Source organism: Bombus fervidus, chromosome 5 (assembly GCF_041682495.2).
Source record: "Bombus fervidus isolate BK054 chromosome 5, iyBomFerv1, whole genome shotgun sequence".
Taxonomy (NCBI): domain Eukaryota; kingdom Metazoa; phylum Arthropoda; class Insecta; order Hymenoptera; family Apidae; genus Bombus; species Bombus fervidus.
The window spans coordinates 8,759,964-8,784,768 of NC_091521.1; the positions used below are offsets into that span (position 1 = coordinate 8,759,964).

Genomic DNA, 24,805 nt, shown 5'->3' on the forward strand with positions numbered 1-24,805 from the left:
TTCCAAAAGCTACGTCTTGCATGGATAGATTTCAAAACGAATACCGGGAAAATTATGCACCAGAAAATACCACGTAATTTAATCTATAAAAAAAGAAAGGTTGAAACAAAGATTCTCAATTTCTAGCTACTCCATCATCATTTACCAAAATTAACTAAATTACTTATTCAAGATAAGTGGCGCCTCTGAAGTGCCTGCTGAGCTAATTGCACGTCCCTGCGGTAATTATAAAAATGACGACAATTACGAGTGAAAGACAGATTCCTAAATAATATTCTCCGCTAGTGCAAAGGTCAAAAAAGCGTAATCTTGGATATTAAGAATCAAATTTTTTCGAACTGGATATTACAACGCAGAGAGCCCAGCGGGCGTAGCTGGAATTCCAGGTCACATTTTTCTTTGGCAGCATCGTCCTTCTTTTTCGCCGAATGTCACTCCATTTAGACTAACGACCGACAGCAGGCAACCGAATCAGCCACGAAGAATCTGGACTATCGTGCCAGAAAATCTGGAATGTCTAGTCTCGTGCGTCACGCCTATGCGACTATAGGGCTGCTAGCTTTTCAGCCAGCTCGATAGCCCAATATTTATTTCGCATTGTCTCTGCCCGCTATCGTTCCCCTCGGCTTCTTTTCGCCGTTCTCCGTACCAGGCGGAAGTCGTGAGCCGGTCTGCATGCATTGCATGCCGCGCGATGCGATGCGATGCGCAACAACGTCAAAGAGACCCCGCGATTTCCCTATGCAAATCGTCTGCTCTCCTCCACCGGGGCTACCAGGTGAATCAAGGACACCATGGAGGGGCAAAGGGTGCGCTGGTACACCAGCAATGGGACACACATCGACCAAGGGAAGAGGGAAGGGTGAATCAGCTAAAATAACCGCCGGGAATAATGCCATAGATTGGGAGGACGAGTTAGCGCGCGCATTGCGAGAAATGGACAATATATCGCTGGACCGGCCATTACAGGGGACCATTAGATAGTCGACACGTCGAGATAACGAGCATTAGCCACACAACGGCCACGTTAGGTAGGTGCTCGCTACGGTAGGAGTCGCGCCAACCCAGCAAGATCCATAGGCAGAGTATCACAGCTGATCATCCCTACGTTTCCTACCTCTTGTTTCCTGTTCTCGCTATTTTTAGTCACGTGTTCTCAGTTACCTTCACGCGATCTCCTACTTTTTTAGATGTCTATTTTGTCAATGAAAAATTGTGTCGCGCACGTCCTGTTTCATAAAGATATTTAAATTTATCATGAAAATTTTGCATGTTTATATCGTACGTGTCGTATGAAATATTTTGGAATTTTATTGCTACTGTAATGAAACACAATTGTCATGATTATATTGGAAAAATTTTCAGTCAGTCTGGAAATGTATATTGCAGTTACAAGATATTTATTGCAGACATATATTCAATTAAAAAAAAAAAAAAAAAAAAGAAATCAGTATGCAGCATGAATTCACATCATGTATTCTTGTCCAACCGTTCAGCTTCGGTTCACAATCCAATGTTCTGAAATTTACTCATGCTGCTTGCACTAATGATGATTCGATTTGGATAGATGACTACTCGTGCACTAATGTGTACCGAGGTCTCTTAAATTGCGATGTAATCGGAGTAATTATTTGGAAAGATAGAGAAGATTGAGATCGTACCTTATTGGGTTTGATCTCTATTATGGTTCATTCTTTGATTAACGTACTACTGAGCAAAAGTGTTTATATAATTTTATGCTGCATATTAGAGATTTTACGTTTAGTAAGAATTAATTTTAAAACTTTATTGGATCACTTTGAAATTGTAATGGATTTAGATATTTTTACTTATGATTGTTTCGACTAAAATTTGTTTCTTGGTCATCAATCAAATTTTACCACGAAAATCTTACAAGTTAATCTCGCTTCTTCTTCATTGCACTCCATAATCGCAGAAAAGTACATTAAAATTCGATCATCATTTGACATTCCACCCTACAATCAGAGAAAAATTCCTTAAAAGCAATCGTCATCCAACACTGCTCAATAAAGTTAGATTCCAAATACCCATAAATCCCACAAACCTCTCAACGACATCAGATGTTCAATTATCCGAAGTAAAACCTTCCTCAGTCTTAAATTCCTGAAGACAATGAATTAACTGAATGCTCTTTCACCTTCGTTAAAGTGTACGTACTCCGAATGAGTCTCGGAGACGAAGAGAACAAATAGAGCTCGTAATTTCAGATGGCTAGCGGAGAAGTTATAAAAGTGTTATTTAAAATCACGCGGGGAATAGTATAGTGAAGGCATTCAGGCCGAAGTACCCACGCTAGATCTCGTGTAAAGAGCAGACTTCGCGATGCAGGACGTTTCCTTTTCCGGCGAGGTAGATGTTGAGATCGACTCCGGCCCGTGTCCCCCGTCCCTCGTTTCGCCATCGTTCTCGTCCCATCACTAACGAAGAACAGAAACGCTCTCTCATGCGGATTTCTCTCGCGCTCTTGCATTATTGCACGCCTCCTGGTTCCGCTGCTACAGTTGAATAAAGAGGCTGCTAGGCTACGCCGGCAAAGAGGAAGCATACCACGACTCAGTGGCACGATACTGTGCGTAATTTCCTTTGTTTCTGCCGCGCCGTTAGTTTCCAAGTGATTTCAAGAACAGTTCGATTACCTTCGACAATTTCGCGGAGCAGCCAACGTCTATCTTCCTCTCGGCAGTTGGCAAGGTGAATGTGTAATCGTTGGAACGATGGAAGAAGCTTCCTCCGTTCGCAGGAGAGAAAAAAAGGAAGAGAGGTTATGAGGAAGAAAAAGATAGAGACAGGACGAGCGAAGATCGAAGAGGGTTTATAGGACGAACAGTGCAAAGTAATTTTGACGTCTGCTAGACTAGATCGTCGGGGCTTTCTCACTGCACTGATTCGTCGAAATACTGAACTTTTCTTTATCGCGCTTCTTTACCAAGCTTCTCTTATCCCGTCAGCGACGACGTATAAGCTCGTCGAAATCTAATTTTCTACAAAATGATCGAAACGAAGGCAACAGACAAAAAAGAAATTTTGTCGGCGCGCGTATCGATGTACCTCGTCTTTCGAAGGATTATTGCAAACAAGTACAGAGAACGATCGCTGAAATCCCTTATTTGAAGCAATGTTTTGCAATAAAAAATATTCCCAAATATGTTACGTGTCTATCAGAACACTGAAACGTAGTTTTTACTGTCTGACTACAAGTGAAAGTAGGACTGTTCTACTTACAAAAGATCAGATTCTCTGATACGTATGAAAATTAGTATGAGAATATTTTACAGAATAGATAATAACATTCTTTTGAAAGAATTAGCAATTTCTCGCTTAAAAATAAACAAAAGTAACGAGATTCGATTAACAAGAGGTGGCTTCCGGCCACCTTTCAATCTCGAAATTTCCTTTCGTATACTTAATCAAGGTTTCCAAAGAAATTACCCTGGCTTCGTCTCAAGGTCTCAACCTCACATTTTCATTACCAGATCTTCTATATTAAATTACTGGGTATGTATTAGGAAAGATAAGATCTCCTCGTCTAACGATACGTAATTTTAGCACGCACATTACGAATCGCAGAAACTCGTGAGGAAGCGAACAAATTTATTAAACCTTTGTTTTTTTCCCGACTAACATGAAGAATTACTTCCGTTTTGATCGTATCACATTGTAACATCTTACTCTTTATAAATCACGTAGTGCATCCCTTAATCGAAGCGCCTCTAAACGACGCGGAGCATCATAATTTCCCGAGAAAAATCGGATAGGGCATCGTAAACGTCTTCATATGTAATTCCCCGGGGAAGAGATTTATCTGGACAGGAGGGAGCGGAGAGAGGGAGGGGGGAAGATAGCACGTCGGCATCGTTTGTATTAGCCTTGGCTGGGCCATAATTTGCTGCTAATTAATGCTAAAAGCCGCGCCGCGATTTGTCTTAGCCGGTCGGCGTTTACGATAATGATATCGTCGCAGGCAAGTAACGACTAAGTAGTTTAGTCACGTCCCACGCTGGAGAGAGTATACCTTTCTACGACGGGCGAATCGTGGTGCTCGATCGATCAGGCTTTTCTACCGGTGTGTCCCCGAAGGCTAGCCCCATACAACGGCGAGAAAGGGGCACCTCGTTAGTTTCAAATCGGTCAACCGCACCGAATCCAGCAAAGGACCGAGCCCCAGAGTCGCGTCCAGTCCGAATTCCGCAATAGACATCGACTTTGCGTGCGTTCATGCGGAAACACCTCTTCTCCATGTGTGACCGTCACAAAGGGGGATTCTCGAACTGGTTGGTCGCAAAGAGGACCAACGGTCGTTAGGCGAAGCTCTTCGGATCGCGCCCTCGAGACGCGCAATCGTCAAGACTCAAAAGGGAAGAAGCTAAGAGAGAAGAAAAGAAACGAGACGAGATAAAGAAACGATAGAACGAGATACGCGGAGAAGAAGAAGGATAGCTTAGTGGGAGGGTAAAAAGGAAAGACGGGAATGTGGTCGATATCGCAGATGATTGCGCCGTAATCAGACTAGTCTCTCTACCAATCTCTCCAGCAGTTGTCATACCATCTTGCCTTCTCGTTACCCGAACCCATAGTCCAAGGAAAAATCGTGTAACGAGCCGGATTCGCAAAGGAGAGGAAACAGACGGTAAATCGATAACGATCGATCCATTCACAAATAGACTGGCACGTTATAACAGTGTCCGAACCGCACCAGCTATTAAAATGTAAATTGATCGGCGTACGTTTGACTAAACAGTCACCAGGGGCTGCCGGACGTATAGCCATTCGATTGCATTGGTCCGGTTTGGTCCGCGATTCCCATTCCTATTATGCGGTGCATTCCATTTAATTCGAGAGCGAATACAGGCCACAGCTATTTCTAATGAATGACGAAAGACGTCGTTAGGATTCAGTTTCAAAGGGAACTGTGTTTCGATGTATTCGATGAATTCCGATTAATTTCATCGCTGTTTTATGACACTGTGTTTCGGAAACTTGGTTTAATACATGTTCTTTTTCATTATCATGCTCATCAGATATGTTTTGTTTTAATTCAACGTCCTATTTCATTTATCCTCGGTCAATGCCTTCAATTGATATTTATTAATTGTGGAGCACTTGGAAGGAATCTTCTTGATCCTCAAGATCGAAGTCATCGTCTTTAAATTTTGCAAATTATTCACGAACAGCGTTTTTTTTTTTTTTTTTTAATAGTATATACTTCATTTACTTTTGTTTGTAATTATCCTCTGCAATCTTAAATCGGTCACAAAATTAGCATCACAATTCCTTTAGTAAGGAAATATACGATAAAATTTTAATATCATTTTATACTGATCTCATCGAAACTCTGAGAGTCGTCTATAAAGGTCAGCGGAAATTCATCAAACGATTCAATAAAAGTGAGCTATGTCCATATTGAAGTAACGAAACTAATGGACGGTTATTCTGCTGTTACAATTGTAATCGTTTTACAAGAAACTCGACGTGCAGCAATAACGTATTCGCGGGCACGCGATGAGAAATGGCGGTAGTGGGCTTCACGAGAGAACAAGTTACGATAGCCTACGAATTACGGCAATTCAACGAGAGTAATGTTTTTCCATCACGTTCCAGCCGGTGGGTACACGACTTGGACAATCGTGGTACTCGTACGAGGCATTCATGTAACATTCATCCTCTAGACCGGCCGCTTCCGCGTCTATTGTCAACTCGTAGGTTAAATCTGGTCTCCCTTTCGTTTCAGAAAAGAGAGACGTATCCTCGACACACGCGATAGTTATCATACTGATGGTTATGTGTCAAAGGGATTAAGTCGTTGTTACGTTCGCGCCTCATTTATCATGCGATAAACGTCCGTGCCAGAAAATCGTTACTTGTTACCTTCGAGTTCAGACGTGGGCGTTACACCGGATCTTCGTTTCAGATTCACTCAAACGCGCCTTCCTGATCATCCCTCTAAGAAAGACTGATCCTACGTGGTCCCTGTAGCCACTTCTATAAATCATTTGGCATCAGTAGAACGTGCGTGTCTGAATTATATCAAGAGGCTAAACCATTTATATTTCGACCCTCAGCCAGGTATAGGCAGAACAGATATACATATAGCAAAGTCGTAAAATTGGTCAGTAGCCAAATATTACAAATCTCCCGGGGATCGAGAAACCAGAAATTTCAGACGTTTTGACTGACGCAAGTATCTAGATTCTTGTTTAGGGGCCGTTTCAATGATAACCCAGAATCAATTTTTCTTTCGTAGTACAGTAGAAATTTGATTATCAAACATTGATTAATGGAACTATCTACTATCTAAACATAATATAACAAAAAATTGTTACATTTTTGTCTCAAAGCTTTCGTATTCTTGTTTCATTCTAATATCTATAAAATGATTCGAAAGAAATAATCATTTCCGATCTCATGACTCGTAGAACTACTGACGAAAAGCAGAACTTGATTCAGAAAAACAAACGCCGGTGTTTGTTTGCGTGCAATATGTCCAGCTCTAAATCTATGAAATTAGATCAATCAATTATCTTACTTCCTAATTGCTGTTCCTACAACAGAAACAATCGACTACGAATTGCTGTTTATCTGTCGTGATAATGAAAGCCGATAATTCTTGGATTGGGATAATAAGAAAAGTTTGAAGGCAACGTCAACGAGAAAATCGTCGTCGTTAGAAGTATCAAAGTCGTACTGTGATATAATGGGTTGCATTTCGCGATAAACGTCATGAAGCAGCGTTAATTGCATTCGGCGTGAATGATCTCGCGATCGGCGGATTTAAAGAGCAATCAGAATATTGGGAAATCTCAATCGAAAGCGTAGTAGCTCCTACTTCGTAAAATTCTTTAGAAAAGTTAAGCGGGAAAATCGCGCGACTAAGAAAGATTAGAAGGACGCGGCGCGTCGCGACGTTTGGACTTTCGTGCAGATTCGAGAAGAGATTTCCAAGGTTCTTGGGAGAATCAATTACACCGGTTTGCTCGAACAGGCATCTCCATGCTCGTTAATTAGCCGCGACATCCTTATTGTTTCTTTATACAAGAGTTTCAATTACCAGCAGCAAATCGAGCGATCGACCCGATGTTAAGATTTGTAGTCGTTGTGCGTATTATTCCGCGCACGGCCCCGATAATCGCATCGAGAACATTCATACCGTCTTTAATTAGTTGTCCAGCTCGCCTGCACCGATTTCCAATATCCATGGACTAACGAAGCTATTTATTGTTACTCGAGAATCCGTTCAAAGTTCTCGGATGAGATGATATTGGGTTTAGCCAAGGAAGAAGGCAACTGCAATAACGGAAACGGAGTGGCCAATTATCGAACATTGTACCGAGGCACCGGGGGCACGCCCAAAAATTTCTTCTTTAGAATCTTTGCAAATTCTCTTGGTTAGAAGCTTTTGTATGCGAGTGAATGGAGGTCGCATAAACACGAAGCTAGGGAACTGAATTCGCGTTAGGTTGAATGTACGAGATAGCGGAAAGAGGGGCAGAGAAAGAGAAAGGAAGAAGGGATTTCCTGTGACATTTAAACGTACATTAGCCTGTCGTTCTGCGCTATTTCTTAAGTATTTATAAAGAGGGAAATTTACCGGGAAGTAAATGACAACGTGTATTTGCGACGTAACGACGCGGATCAAGAGGATATAAGAGACAGGGATAATAGACACAGAACATTATAAAAGATCTTTTCCAGGGAAGTAAAATTGCAGGAATCGAGCCTGTGCAAACTATTGGGTTAAACCTTTGCAGTTAAAATGTACGCGTCGTTCTCAGCTATTAAAATACGATTACTATGCTACACGATTCTACCCCCTAATTAAATCTATATATTTGTATGTATGTACCTATATGTTATTTTTAATGGCCAACTGATCGGAATCTAAATGAGTAAGAAGATAAAATTAAAAGCTGGGTTGATCTTAACATATAGATTTAAAAGTTCCTCACTTAAAGTATTTTAAAGTTTGTTACTTTCAGAGATAACATTTAAATAATATTATTAATTATCAAACTATATAAATAGTTTTTTAAGCAAATTTTACCATCACATTATTTTCATTCGACTTTTCGTTTCAATAAATGAACCTTCGTATAGAATTATAGTCATTGAGCTGTCAATATACACAATGTACTTCATTGTTTATTATTCGATTAACAAGAAATCAAATATTCCGTCTTCATATGTATAGATCACTCAAAGATTGCTTCTGACTGGATTCGCGCAATTACATGGTAAATAGTTTGACTCAAATATCCTATCAACTCAAACGATTCCACTTTATTTGATTATTCCATCCAAACTTCGATCTTGAATTTTAAGATGTTGGAGCTTAGCTGACCCAAATAACCGGATCTTACTCCCTTGGCCAAAAACCGATATTCGAAGAGTACATCAAATAAAGAAGATGCTTAAACCGACAGACGTGAAGTTACGAGTATCAATCACAGTAGCTCTTTCGATACAAACGAAAGAGAACTAATACACGAATCAATTGCTCTATTAGTAACTCCAAAAAGAAAAAACCATGATCCAGTTCGATTCGATCCGCGAATGTAATTGAACCAAATAGACACGAGTGTATATTTTGCATCCTTTAAAACGCAAATGTAATACGCACAGGCTGCAATCAATTAGTCACCATATAAGGATCAGGCTGTACAGCGATATATCTGCGGTACAGTTGGTACGCGTTGAATGCAGCCAGTGCAGTAGGTGTACTGGCTGGTCAACCAGTAGTCCCGCAATCGTCGGTACTCATCTCGACGGGTAGAAACCCCGCTGGGCCCCGTCGTACCGCCCCCACTTTGCTGAGCCTGCACCTTGTACAACGACTTGATGGCAGTGACAGCGACCCAGGCAATCGCTACAGCAATACCAACTTACCTGGTTACGAGATGCATAGTGGCACGCGAAGACCAACCAGTATCCGTACGGGTATAGCGTTTGTTTAAACTAAACAGTGGCGAATCCGAGTAAATCATTCAAAGCTTGAGATGGGAGAATGTTAAGGACCGCCAGTTGTCAGTTAGATCTCTAATACGTATGGCATACCCGACTGTTTCAACCCTATGCCTGCCTCATCCGTCTCTCTACCTGCCTGTCCAATCTATTCCTATGCTTGACTCGTCCGACTCCGATACTTTTGCTTCTCCTCGCGAAACGACTTCCTTGAGTATAGGAAGATAGAAAAGATAGCAAAATGCATGGGGACACTGTGAGGTTTTGGAGAATTGTGGAATTTTTTGTATTATGATTTTTTAATTAGTATTTTGCAATTTTGTCTGTATATGGAAATAATAGAACTATGGGAATGATTGAGATAATTTTTAATCTTGTACGGTGAAGTAGTAATTAGAAGTATACCTATTTACTAAGTTTATAAGTATGTTATTTTATTTAATGTCACTTTGTAATTATTACAACCGCTTATTGCTTCAAATTTCCAAGTCAAGGAACAAAATTTACAATCTATTTTCTCATAAATAATCAAGACTTCAATTAGAATTCTACAGGAATTAATTCTAGACGAAGATCATCGAAGTATAAACACTATTACTTTTTCTCCGAAGCTTAACCGAAGCGTGAAATTGCCGAATAAAACCAATACCAAAAGAAACTGTTAATGTAACAATGTAAAATTGCATGCAGTAAGAGGAGCAAGTTGATAAGAAACGGGATCTGTGTGAACTACACAATACGATGCTCTAGCCTCTTCTTTCCCTCTTCTTCTTCAAAGAAGTTATATCTATGCCAGTAGCAAGAACTTCGGTATACCTTTTACGCCGTCATGCATAAAAGTATGCAAAGGGTGCGTGATAGCGAACTCCTTCCCCGTTTTGATTTACATAATTCGTTATACGCGGCGGAGCATCGAAGGCATTGCCGCGAATATCATTGAAAAGAATTGTTACTACACGCGTCGCGCTCAGTGGAAACTGAATGAACGTTCGCGCACGCCAGCATAACTAGAATAGAAGGTTTTTAGAAAGAAAGAAGGAGTCAGCTAGCAGGTGTGGAAGCGAACAAACGACGAAAATGTCCCGTAGCTTTTACGGACGAGGTTAATGATCTTACAGTCGCGAGGCCAGGGATAAAATGTAGCAACGGTTAAAAGAACATTCGCTTTTAACATGCATCCTTCTCGTCTATACCTTCGCCTCTTCGCTATTCCAGTTCTGGTATGCACTGCTCTCTATCTCCCCTCCCTTTTCAATCTTTTTCTCTTTCACTGTTTCTCTCTTCCCTACTAGCTCAACCCCCATTTTCCTTCGGTGTTTGCATGACGTTCGTACGGGGTTGGTTGCGTCGTTACCGTGAAAGATAGGGACGTGCATGCGCGCAGAAATCCGACCATTAAAATATATCCTGTCAGTATGCACACCGCTGTGCACAGATCTCGACAGTGTGTACGTACAAACAGGCGTACAGAGCAACGTTGCTCCTGTCGTCGTACTGCTTGCTTGTTTGCTTGCTCGCTGCTGCTGACCGTACTATTCTTGCGTGTTCGTTCCTAGCGACTTGGGGAGAATTACGGCGAAGATAGCAATAAGAAAGATACGACTTTATCGCGACTCTGTTTCTATCTACGTACACCTCTGGTCCGGTGTTCTTCGCCAACATCGTACTACCCATTGCCGGGACGATCGACCCTCTTTTCTGCTCTGTGGACCCTTGTTCCATTTTCCTTTTATATCTTCGAACGTTATCAGATCATAGTCTGCTCGTAGCTCGAATTACGCACCATGAACCCGTGGCAGATTTTAACTTTGACGATGTCGGCTTTAGATACGCTCGACAGTGTTGTTGCTGTTCATTAGAGTTCGGACCGACGAGGGATCTCTCCGAATAAAAGGCATGATAAATATATAATAGAGGCGTAAGTAACTTTGGTATAAACACCGACAGCGTTAAGCGGATTATAACATGCTTATAATTTCGCGAGTTACAGACTGGGTCGATAAATCGTGTTTAAGTCGATAAAATGAAATACATATTGTTCAGATTACAATATACCTTAGATAATTGAGTTAGAAATTTGTTTGGCATATATTCTTTATGATAACGAATTATTCTATGAGTTTTTTACATCATACTTTTTTACGCGTTTTACGTAATTAGGTTAGATGTATTCTGCTAAAGATGTAAAGTTAATATTTTTGTTATAAAAACTAATCGCTGCATGAATAATTTTCCACTGAACCTTCTAGTTTCAATATTATATACTTCATGCAAGTACAGTTAATATATTCTATTAAAAAGTGATACTTTATGCCTTTATCATAAAAACATGCATTCGACGGAAATTTATTAAAAAATCTTCTATTAGCTACCTTGTTATAAATTTTAGTAAAGAAGCAAATTTATTTTATGATATTAACACGAGAAAGATTTCTATCTTCAATTGCACTTGATCATCCTGCACCATGTATCAACGAAGAATTAAGAATTCCTAATAGATGTTCAACTAACTAAAAATTTCTCTTAAAGAAGAGCCGCGTATTGAACGATCAGAACAAGCATGTACATAATGTCTATAAACGGGGTTATCGAGCGTCGTTAACATGAACTGTTACAAGAACTTCTGATAGAAACGAATTCCACGATAAGTGGAAGTTCGCTCTTTCTCTCTATCGTTTTATCGTTTGCCTATACAGGTTACACCAGCGATGATAGCAGGAAATTTCTTACCTCCAACCCTCGTCCCTTTTTCCTCTCTCGTTCTTGTTTCTCTATCTCTCCCACAGTTTCTCCAAGTCTGCAACTCTGTTGCAGCGATTTGCATATGCAAATGGAAGCGATATAAGTAATTAATTCGCAATCAGACTGGTTTTACCGTGCTGCTATATGTATTCGGTATGATTAGAAACCACAATTCATTAGCCGTAGAGATATTTATTAATTAGCATCGTGAATGTAGGCGTACACCTTCGATAGCAGATTCAATCCTCGTCATTAGTTACACTTTCTTTTGTTTCTTGCATGCAACCATCGAATCTATTCGTTCTTCGATCTTTCAAACCTTTCATGAGAGAATATTTGTTAGTTATGTAAAAAGCTTCTCCAATCAATTACTGGTAATAGAAATATCTTATCTTTTGTGATCCGCTTGTGAAGAATAATACTATATTAGAATTGGAATCATATTACAATTTATAAATTTTACGTAAACTATTAATCTATCTCTCGTTTCAACAAACAAAAACCTTCATATGCTAAGGAAATCCTTAACATAAAATTGTGCATATTGATAATTCCTTTATATTCCCTTTAATTTAAAAACCTAACAATTATTTCATACTTCCTCCACATTTAAGGAATTCCTTAACGATAGAAAAATACGATTAATGAATAATACGATAGAAAGTACGATAGAATGACGAAGATAATACATTGGTGATATTTTAAAGCACAATGTTGTTTACATATAATTCCAAATATAATATTCTTCCACGCAATGAAAGGAACATAAAGATCGAATTTCTTCAGTTTTTATCAGAAGATGAAAACGTTAACACAGGCGACAGTTCGTTCGAGTGTCATCTACAACGTAAAAATTTGCCGTTGAGTCGAGTTTGCGAAGTTTTCGCGGCACCCTATTTCTAAGACACAGCTGGGCCCATATCTTAACTACTTGCTTGCTGGCCGACAAAAGCGCTATACCGATGTTCTGAAACTCACAAGGTAGCACCTGTTACACCCAGAACGTCGTCGATCGACCTTAGAGCCAGCTGGGCCACCCGACACACCCTTACATTAACTTTATCGTAATTACATCGGGCGGCTGTACTGTACATATAAACGCTAATACCAACGAACGTAGGGATTGCGTGTGAGTTGCGTTCGTGTGTGCGCGCGTTCCCTAGACGTGTGTATCGTCGCTGTAACGTCTAATTCCTTGCACCTCGAGGTGCTTACCGAGTTCCGAGGAAGCAACTACGCAGCCTCTATGCTTTATTTTCTCGCAGCCAGGTAATTCAAGCATCGCGATTTCTCTTGAATCGTCGCCAAGAAATATCGCGCACAGCTACGAAGCAACGTAAATGCTGCCACATGATTCCTTAGAGTTCCCTCAAGTGATTTCTCGATCCTTTACGATCAGTTCTTCGGCCCCTTTTTTTTTTCTTCGAATAACATGATACGAGAGCGCAAAGGTAGCAAATGCTCGAGATAAGATATATAATATATGTGCACACGTTGGTAGTAGGAAGTAGCAACACCGCAGGCCTGATTCCTTGATACTTTGCACGATATAAGAGGCAAAGGGTTAATTCCGTGTTCCCTGACAATTAGCTTTGGTTTCTGCTACCAACGGCCATTTATATTCTTAAACGTTACCAACGCTTAATGCTTTCTTACTACTGTAAGTTAGATTTATATGGATAGAGATGTAGAAAGTTAAAGCGTGATTCAGAATGAAAATAGAAAGAATTCTTAAGGAAAAATAAGCAAGAAAAATGGGTCTAATCCAATTACGAGACTATAAATTTATTTGAAACTTATGAAGGAAATATGAAACGCTTAAACCATTCGAGACCGGTGACTCAGACGTTGAGTCACGCAACCTATTTTTCACTAATTGCGGACTCAACGTCAGCACCATTTACAAAAGATTTATCGACCAATTCTTCCGTAACTAAAACAGTTAAATCGGAAGAACGAATCAGAAGTTAAGATAAAGAGATAAATCGTAGAACGAAGTGCCAAAAGCATATAGCATACACACTGATCCTAAAAACGAACTAAAATAGGAATATTAAATTCGTAAAAATGAATTACCAAAATACAAATTATAATCGGAAAAGCTACTGCACTACTGAGAACAGCTTTATCGAGATACACGAATCTCCAATTCGTTAATGCTTAATAGAAATACAGTGAAAAAATCCCTGCACCCTTGAATTCCTAGATTACCGCGACAGCTTGGAAAAACCCTGATAAAGAATGTACCGTTTGCTCTTCGGAATAGTAGTTGTAGAAGCCAGAGTCGCCGAAACTTTTTCCCTGCCGGTGTCGTTTTTCGTCCCCAAGGCCAAGTGATCGAGATGGTGACGAGGGGAGGAAAGAATGGAGAGAAGAGAGAGCCAGAAGAGAACGAGACTGGCGAGATAGAAAGACGTAGATGCGGTATCGGATGCGAACATCGCCGGAAAACGGACGACTCGTAGTGGTGCACTTTGTTCGGCCGATAGATAGGTGGAGAGCGGAAGGGAAGCAGAGAAGTGGGATTGGAGAGAGGGTTGTGGAAGACGAGGGCAGCAGGGTGGGTTATGTATTGGCACATGAACGTAATTGTAGCTATTTGTCGGGAAAGCGAGAGACTGGAGAAACGCTAGCAGGGAAAGAGGGTGGTGAGTGCTGGTGCAACGGGGAAAAGTCGATGTACAGAGGGATGAAACGGATGGTAGAAAGAGAAAGAGAGGAAGAGAGAGAGAGAAAATTCGAAGCGTGGAAAGGGTGTCTCGTCCGGTAGTCGCGGCTGAACGCGCAATGCATCACGGGATTGCGTAGACGACGTATATCTCCGAGTAATAGCACATGGATACTGGGTGGGATACCGAGATCCCAGCTCGTGGCTGTTCGTAACTACCAAAATGTCCGTTCAAACTCCTTTTTCCTTCCATTGGTTATCTCCTTCGATCTTGACCTATCTTTTATCTCATAGCCCTTTACTCCTTTGCAGTACTTTCCTCGTTTTGTCTTATCCCGACTCTACCTATTACTTAACACGATTTGGCTTTTTAATACCTGGAAGGAGTATCGTCGAACGAATTGAATAAAATATTTATTGCGTCGATTGATACTGGTTGAAAAGAGAGATGATCGAACGTGGTTGATCTACGATTTTATTCAGTAAATGTAGATATTTATAAACGATTTCGTTTCAACTACGGTATTCTCTGTATCAAAATTCTCGAGACATTTATGTCACCTGTGAAATATTTTTTAATCAAGAACTCGAGAGAGAATCGGCTGCCTATTTCGCATAAAAGTCGGACGAATTTAATATTTGCAGGAAGCAGGCGAACAACGAGGTTCATTCCAGTGACGTATAGTTTTGATATACGTTTACGAGTAACGCATAAATGGAACGGTCGTTGTATGGTAGAGCATGGGCATACAATCTGGAGTTGATTAGTTTATTCCAAGCCGAGAAAAAATGGGTGCAGATATGAAGCCGTTTCGGGTAGTTCGGTACAAAGAGCCGGGACTCGCCACTAGCTTGTTTTTGCCAGACGATCATTAATATAACCGCTTATCCTCCCGGATTGTGTTCCGACGTCGAGTCGTGGGCGTAAAAAGGGACCACGAGGTTATAAAAGAGTAATGCAAATTAGCGTTTTTTTCAGCTCGTATACCGGTATACGAATACCGGTGTGCACCATAAAGCGCAACACATGTGACGTGGAACAACGAATGTCGTATTGCACTGGATCAGTTATCCAATTCATAGTCGATCTGCCTTTCAGAACGCCTCCTCCTCGTTTCGCCCTTTATCGCCTATAGACTGTTAACGGATCAATTTAACTTTCGCAACGTTTCCTAGCACGGCTATTTTCGTCGAACTCTCCGCGGGCCAGATGACATCGACAAACGTAACGCAACGCTGTTTCCGCGTCCACAATATTTTATCGCTCCCGCAGGTTTGCGACGAAATTTTCCTCTTCGCCGCGACACGCCCGCGGAGATTTCATTGGTTCAACTGCAAATATATAGCACTGTGTGTTCCAAGTGTGATCGAGGATAGAGATCGTTCGACTGCACGGTGAAGCTATAATCGTTTGCATTTTGATGCGCGAATTTGATTTTTAATAGACTGATCATTGGATATAATCTTTATAAACTAGCTCACCAGCTGGATACCTGCCATAGAAATCTTTTACGTCTATGCTGTGTGTGTCGTATAAAACGTTTTGAAATTTCATTAGCGCTGTTACGAGACGCGATTGTCATGACGATATTGATCAAATTTAAAATCCGTCTTAAAATGTATATAGAAATGACAAGATACACTATTCTTCTTGCAACTGACGCAGGAAAATTTGTTATATATCAAACTTCTGTTTTGTGTAAAAGACAGAAGGAAGAAGCAGGCCTTGAATTATCTATATTGAAAGATTTTCTAGCTTTTTTTAAGTGTAAGTTACGACGACGATTTCCAACATGTAATTTCAATTCTAAACAGTCGAATAAACCCAGCAACAGCAATAAATAAAATACCAGTCGACCAGTGCTGGCGTAATTAACACAAAAATCTTGAAAATTCTTAACGGAATAGACGCATATCAAATAAAATCTGGTATTAAAACCGTGTTTTTTAATTCGACGAAGAAATCGGCCTTTTTAATACCTGAAATTACGTGAAATCCTTGCGGCTCTAGATGGCACGACCCCGGATGGGCGCGCGGGAATGCCACTCGTGGTGCAAGTACGAAATTTTTCTTCGAAAAAATTGCGTCAGGAAAGCGGCTTAAATACCGGTAGAAATTCAATTACGGTTGACAAGCCGCAAGGACTGTGTACGCCGTAAATGGTGCTCGTTGCGTTCCGCTAAAATTACGAAGGGAAATACGTCTCTAATGCTCAAACACGTAAAAAGTCGCCTTCTCTCTCTCTCTCTCTCTTTCTTTCTCCCTCATCTTCGTGGGGATCTCACTGAATCGCATTTACTTATTCGATTTATTTATTTGACCCGACCCGGTTGCTAACCAAGCTTCACCGCCTTCGTTCCTCGTTCGCGGCTGGATGGAAATTTAATGCAAGTTAGATGCGTCGAACACAGTCGATTCGTTTGTATTGAAACGCCTCGTCCTGCCGCGCGACGAATAATTTGAGATTCATCGAGATGCAGCGGGCCGAGTCACTTGTAATTCTTTTCCGTCGTTGCCTCCAGCGCAGCGGCGCGTTTCCACTGTTCTGACTCGTCTTACTCCGCCCCAACCGCCCCTGATCCGCGCTGTCTTTTTTGTCTCGCCATTTGTTCGAAATAGTCCCGGCGTGGAAAGATGGTAGGTGGAATTACGATTGGCGAACGGAGAATGGGAGCAATTGTCCTAGGAGCTGAAGCAAGAGGGAAACAGTTCGGCTGGAAAAAAAGGGGATGAGGGTGTGGTCGATAGAGGGGGGTGAAACGGCACGCCCGGACATCGCTCTGTCGAAGTTAACTTCGCATTTAACATCTGCCTGGGAGGTTAAAATTTCCCTCGAGGTTTTAAGTCGTACGGCAACGGTATATCTTTTGCCTCGATTCGAGAAAAGAAAAATCAGTGGTGACTTTATCGTTCGAAGAGATGGTCGCTCGCTGGTCAACTTCTTGCTTATGCACAGAACAAAGAATAGATAACGCTAAATGACAGTAAAAATTAGACTATGCATTGTAATGTTACATTATAGCGTTAATCAAATTTTTAAATGATTTATGAAACACACACACACAATGTGGATATGAAGGTTGTCTATGATAAGTGTTCGAATAATTTTTTGAACCCGTGTACATAGGAATTTCAAGAATTAAAAGGTAGATATTAAAAGAAGAGGATGTATTAAAAATAAATTTCAAGGATGAAAAATTGAACCTTAAATTTTTCTAAATTTAATAAAATAAAATTTGATGGAATTTACGCAGTATCTAATTTAAAGAATGTAAGTGTTACAGGTGATTTATAAATATCTATCTGCTGCCATAAGAAGCCTCCGGTTTCTGCTTACTTTTTGACGCGTCTACAGAATGAATATTAAATTTCAAACAAATGCTCAAAAAGCAAGCGAAATGATCCACAAACAACTATATTAATTTATAAGATATAAACGTACTTTATAAAAAACAGACGATTAGAAATTCTGAAAGCATTTAGCAAGAAGTAAAATAAAATGACAAAACAAACAAAATCAAACCTACGTATATTTGAAAATAATAACAGATTGACAGACAGGCTTATGAAAAATGTATTCGTCGAAGGGGAAATAAAGAAGGCGTGTTTAATTTCTCCATTCGAATGGCAATATTGGTGGAGCGGCAATTTGCGCGAGGAAATATCGTTTGACGTTTCTATTAAAGATCGATGACGATCGGACCGATGCGTAGCCGCGCGTAAATCTTGTCGCGCCACAATCACAGACCGGATCAGCGAATCGGATAAAAGTAATTCGCGATAAAAGCGATTTCCCGAACCGCGTGCGCGGAATGAATAATAAACGCCGCTGGAACGCGCACATCGTGGTCCAATTATTCGAATCGCGAACAATTCTGCCGAAACTTGTTGATTTAACGAACAAACAGTCAACTAGATACGTCCGATTACGAAACCCTTCATTTCTGTTTGTGCTGTTTCATCAAACGATATCATTTGAATTTGATCAATGCGATTGTCACTGGATCGATAAAAACAGCGCAGCCACTGGCTTTCCGTTGAGACCACCGTGCAAACGATATGTTTGAGACGTCGCGTAGTTCTCTCAGTTAACTGCATTGTTCAACGACTTAGAGATAGGATTCGGGAGTTTCAATTGAGTTTTTCGTCGAAACGATTCACAGAAATGTTAGGACCCCGTTCCGAACTCTGTGAGAATACTTTCTAGCTTAAAACTAGTACTGTACTATCATTCGATCTATCTGCAATACTATCCTAATAATAGCCGTATAGCGAAATAAAAGTTGTCATTTCATTAGAAGAAAATTGGTGGAACATTTTTATTAAAAATATCTAAAAACATTCTAAATCAGAATGGGTGGTATGTACCTTGAATTTGGTTGTTATTTGAATTCACTACACCTACTTGTGTTTAATTGAACATTGCGAAATTTTTTGTTCAAAAATATTCGAGATCAAAATGTGTAGAATGTTCAAGAGTAAAGAATAACATTTTATAGTTAATTGGATTTACAATTATTTCAATCGTTTATACTTGGGCACCAGGCTCGATAGTCTTCTTTGAATTTTTTAACTTTGCTCTGTTTTTCTTTTTTTTTTTTTTGCATCTTTTCTCTAAATTTATATTAAAATTACTATCGACCATAACATTTTTCTGTTCTATTAAATAACTTCACTTTCAAAGAATCAAGTCACTCAGAATACGGATTGATAAGAAACGTCTCGTTGGCAAATACGATAAAAAGAAGCTCTACGATAATCGCGAGACCTGCAGACGATTCGATTATACGTTCGACTCAATGGCGGCGTTTATCGCGACGAACCGCATAAGGGCGCGGTGATTTTTCGACTTGGATTCCCTTGGACGAGAACTCTGAGAATATTGAAATCATAACGTACCAGCCATGAATATTATTCAGGTCTTAAGGCAATATAATCCAAAATCGATCGAGCGACGTGGAATACATTTGGCTCTCCGCTGCTCACTTTGAACCTGATGTTCGAGGAATGAGAGAAGCATCAACGTTTTAACCTAACTTTAGGTGGAAGACGATGATGATTTAGTACTTCAACTTTTCATAATCGAAACTTTCAAATTTCTTTGCTTTTAGTTTGATATATTATCTATTCGATTCTATTATAATGAAAACCGTAGAGATTTTATTTAACAATTATTTGTAAATTATTAGAAATATAATATAGAAGATGAATGAGCAAAAAACATAAAATACTACTCTATTCGACTAATTAAAATTACAATCAAAATTAATTTCGAATCATATTTGAAGATAAAGGATTCAGCTATATAAAAATTTCGGCAAAATTTGTTATTATTTGTTCTATTCATAATTTACAGGAAACAATTTTAATCATAAAAGTTATTTGTATATTATACTACTATTACTAGAAAATTTCATATTTTTATGAACACACAATTTAGGAAACAGAGCCTAAATTCTTATATGTACAAGCATTTTCCTGAATATTTTCTATATTTATACATATTATATATCTGTACTACTGTATATCTGTACTATACTGTATATCTTGTACATTTTTACATCTGTAAATTTTCTAAAAATGCATAAACATTATTGGCCTAATTAATGTAAGGTAAACAAGAATATCACTCTTCTTACTGCGTTTACATCTAGAAAAGTGAAAAAGGGAAACTAAGGCCAAGCAATCAAAAACTAAATGTCTTTACTTCCGGAGAACTATACGTTCATTACACGCAAGCATTAACGAACATGGACAAAAACGAAGAAGAGATAGGAAACTACTCGGTTGACTCCTCTGTAAACGCTGGTAAATTAGTGTTTTCGCAGTTGAACTATGCACTATTACGGGGCACTATTACTAGCTAGCATGTAATAATTGCTTCGACCTACGGGCGCCAGGCGTCTTTGAAAAATAGAAGAAAACCCACTTAATACGCTCGTATATTTTACCGTGACACGTTTAGAGAGTGAGCGGTTCTAAACGCAATATTTCTGTTTCACGCCATTAAAGACGGGTTTCTTGTTGATTAAACGCGCCATAGAACAATTTCGCTTCGTTTTACATTAACAGTCACTGATCTTCCGAGAAATATTAGTGCCGAGTCATGTACAATAGCTCATGAAAGTATTCGAACATTTGTAAAAACATTTTATAAATATCTTATTTGTTGAAATTTTGAAGTTTTATTAACGCTGTGATGAGACTCGACTATCGTGATTATGTATATTGCTGAAGTTTCAAACATACACACAATATACTATTTAGTGCATGTAATGTGTTTTGCAGAAATCGTGAAATATTAATAAATTTCAACATTCGTCAGGACTATCATTAACATGTTATTACATTTTAAACTGACTGTTTATGCAGTATGCTGATTTTATATTAGATATGTTTGCAATAGATAATATTGTCTGCCAATAATATTATGATAGTCGTGTCTCATCATAGTATTCGTTTCAAGATGTTTTATATAATACATGAAATATATGCATAAAAGTTTTCTATGACAAGTGTTTAAGTACTGTAATGCACCATAGATGCAAAGTAACTGTGTCTACGTTCATATAGGTGTTGTAGTTCGTTTTAATGACAAATTTGCGAGAAGCTACAGTTATTCGTTCAATTTGTGCTGTCGCAATATTTGGGAACGTAAAGCTCGCAGTTTTGTGGAAATCCATTAGTTAGCTTCTATTACAATTTCCCCTATGGACTCTGTGATTCCGCTTTGCATCATTGAAACTTAATATAGTTACACACTGTTTCATCGGAATCCAGAGGTTTGCTTTCTCTGTTACTTACTCCGGCGGTTTCATGTATTAATAGTCGCAGCAGCTTAATAGACATAGAAGGATTCTGGTCATTTTGTCAGATGTTGTGCAACAGGTCAATTCGTTTGACAGTTCGATGGAATACTGGGTTTTAGTGTGAAACATAGTCATTGCATATGGTTTGAAATGTCATTTCTAGACTAATGAAATTATTGGTGCATTTGTATACGGATTGAGAAGATAAAGATCAAAGCTTTAAATGAGCATATTTTTTCTTTTTATTCTATATATCCAACATAGTCCAAGAAGTGGTAAAAAAAAAGGCTTTTTCTTTTTGTTTCAGATCTGCCAACTACGCAAACGCAACGAAACAGTGTGAACTTTCAGACATGGACCGGCTAACCGTTGCAGGATCAAGTGCTTTCCAATCTGCTAAAGATTTTGATTATCTAGAAAACCACTGTGTGGACGAACCGGTGAAACTTTGTGAATTCAAGAAGCTGTCTGGTCGTATCTTGAAAACTGTGGATTCCGTATATCAAGATGTTGGCAGTGCAGAAGAATGCCGAGAACTTTGCTTGAACTCGCCATTCCGTTGCCATTCTTACGACTATGGTGACACTGGTGATATGGTGTGCCGTCTTAGCCATCACTCCAGAGCTACTCTTTCGGATATTCAGGTAAAATATTATGCCAAATTATTATTTCCTTGACAAATTATTTTCAAACAATTTCCACTTGGATTTCTGGAAATCGCATTTGTCACTGTCTCCGTATTCTACATCGTACCGGACGAACAAAAGCTTGAGCAATGACTTAATTAATTAACACCGCAACAACTCGTCATATTAATAGTAATATTGAAAATCTGACTGATCATAACTATAATCATTAAGTATTTAAAAAGATAGGACAGAAATTAAGCGAATAATATGGAGGCAACTGAAGCTTAAAATAAATCCTACTTGAAACACATCTAACGATAATAAAATTTAGTACATCGACGAAGTATTAAATTTTTCTCCGAGAACGAAATTTGTTTCATTTAGAACAAAGGTACTAAATTAAACTAAAAAAAATATCAAACTACATTTTAATTTTAAAGTTAATATTCTCAAAACTGAAACAGAATTGCTATTTTTTATTCAACCAAAAGTTACAGCAGAATTTTTCTATTAGTCATTCATAAGAAGGAAAAAATAAATCGAGAACTATAACGCCAACCACGTTTAATTCTCGCGGAACAACTGGTCGTTTGTTCGTTTGGTTCATGTTTAATAAAATGCTATTTCGCGACGTTCCTGTGAAATGCCATGGGACGCTGTTCGACAATGTGAGATTTCTCGTTACGTGAACTTACTTTAATTCATTTGGTACGACGAAGTAAAACAATTCAACGTCAATTCCGGGCATAGAATTCGCTTGGAAATCGTAGACCACACATTTCACCCGTTCTACCGTGCACCACGTACTCTTGAAAGGTCCGGTAGGGATTTTCTGTAAACGTGATTACATTGCACACGTGCAAACCAGGTCGAACAATTCGCCGAGAGCGCATTCATGGAAAATCGAGTTTCCATCGCAGATGCTTACCCTATCGAGCCTGTGGGTGGCTCTTCAGTTTGCGCATACGAGAGAACGGGTATCTCGTGGTCCTGAGAAAGTCAAGACAAAGACTTTTCTTCTCGCCAACCTGTTGAAGAATCGGCTCGCTCTATTTCCACTAGCGTTCTACTATGTCGAACTGAATCACTAGTACTTTTTCCTTTTTTTTTTTTTTTTTTTTTTTATAATAAGTATCGTAAATCGCGTCACGGTTCTTATCACGTCTTTATTTCTTCTCGATTTGATATACGAGAAGTCCTTTAAATCGTAAGAAAGAAAGAAAATCGTCCATTTTGCCATTTAGAAAGATATATCGATAATATAATATTGCGTGATATGTCATCATGGATAAAATATTGGAACGACCAGTGGTATTTTGGATGACGTACTCTCGCGACCTTCGGTCCCTTATTCGTGTCGTTAAAAAGAGCATAAACATTTAAACGCGGCAATTTGAAACTCGTTTCCTATATCATTATATGTCTTAAATAATACGTTAAGGTAATTGTATAAAGAGGTAGTATCTCAGAGTTGATACTATAATTTTGGTAATGAACGAGCAAAACCTGGCTTGATGCATTTAGTAATTTGTTAGGGGATAAAACGATAAACAAGAACACATTTGTGACAGTTTAAGTTCTGTAAATAGCAAGCAATTATAACACTGGTTAGCTATTCTAGTGGAAATATGCAAATTGTTATTACCCCATCGACACAGATTATCGTATTATCGAGAAGAATTGGCAAATTAGCATTACAAAATGACATACATATACTACAACAGTTATGAGATAATTTGCTCGTGGAACGTATATCACAAACCACCATCATTTTTTATATAAGATAGAAAAATGTCTTCGACCATGTAATCACTCGGTACATGTCAATCTCGTATTTGAATAATTTAAATATTCTACCATTATCGTCGATAAAAAATTACAAAATTATACATCTCCTATACCACGTAAGAAGTTATGATACGTCAGGTTAGCGTTTAACATTTAATGATAAATACAATCTCAGGTGGTTCGAACATTTCAATATGAGTGATACATTAAAGCATCACGAAGAAATAATGGATTAAATTACAAAGAAACAACACAGAACTAAAGAGGTCATGATATAACGATAACAAAGGAAAATTCATGCTTAATTTCAGGAACCTTATCTTGACGTACCTGAGGGCTCCACCTACGAATTAAGCTCTTGTTACAACGTAACGATCGATTGCCGCGCCGGCGACATGGTGACAAGAATCCAAACGAGCAAATTGTTCTACGGCAAGGTGTACGTGAAGGGTTCGCCAAATTCGTGCGTACAAGACGTAAAGGGCGCCTTGGAATTCGAGTTACGAATGGCTTACGACGATTTGGAGTGCAACATCAGACAACAGGGTTTGGGCCGATACTTAAACGACGTGGTGATCCAACACCACGACACCATTGTTACCAGCTCCGATCTCGGTTTGGCTGTCACCTGTCAATACGACCTGACCAATAAAACAGTGTCGAACGAAGTCGATCTCGGTGTACACGGTGATATAACGCCCGCGTTGTCGGAGGAAGTGATCGTCGACTCGCCGAACGTCGCCATGAAGATCACCGATCGTAGTGGAAACGAAGCCATCCCATCAGCCGAAGTCGGTGATCCGTTGGCACTGAAGTTCGAGATCCTCGACCCTAACAGCCCGTACGAGATCTTTGTACGCGAGCTAGTGGCTATGGACGGCGTGGACTCCAGCGAGATAGTCTTAATTGACTCGGATGGCTGCCCCACCGATCACGTCATCATGGGTCCGCTCTACAAGTCCGCTACCACCGGCAAGGTAAGTTCCAGGCTAATGGTTATCATTTATCGTTAGCTGTAGCGCGATGTGAACCACAACGGCGCCACCATAAGCACGCCAACTTCTCGGTAGAGACTTTTTAACGAGATCGTAAACGGTTACGTACGGAATTAGTTTCTTTTTTCTTTCTTCTTTTTTCTCTTTTTTAAGGAACACGTGTCTCGTTACCCTCGACACTCTTTAATGGTTTCGAT

General features: G+C 39.4%; 1 protein-coding gene across 2 annotated transcripts in view; it reads left to right on the forward strand.

The window, feature by feature from the left end:
• The window catches only part of Neo (ZP and PAN domain-containing protein neyo), a 247,092-nt gene that overhangs the window by 204,276 nt on the left and 18,011 nt on the right, over positions 1-24,805 (forward strand). For both annotated transcript variants that reach the window (XM_072003912.1, XM_072003911.1), the window contains 2 exons: positions 21,504-21,840; positions 23,925-24,590. In XM_072003912.1, coding sequence (XP_071860013.1) covers positions 21,504-21,840; positions 23,925-24,590 — 1,003 coding nt within the window. The remainder of the gene's footprint in view (positions 1-21,503; positions 21,841-23,924; positions 24,591-24,805) is intronic.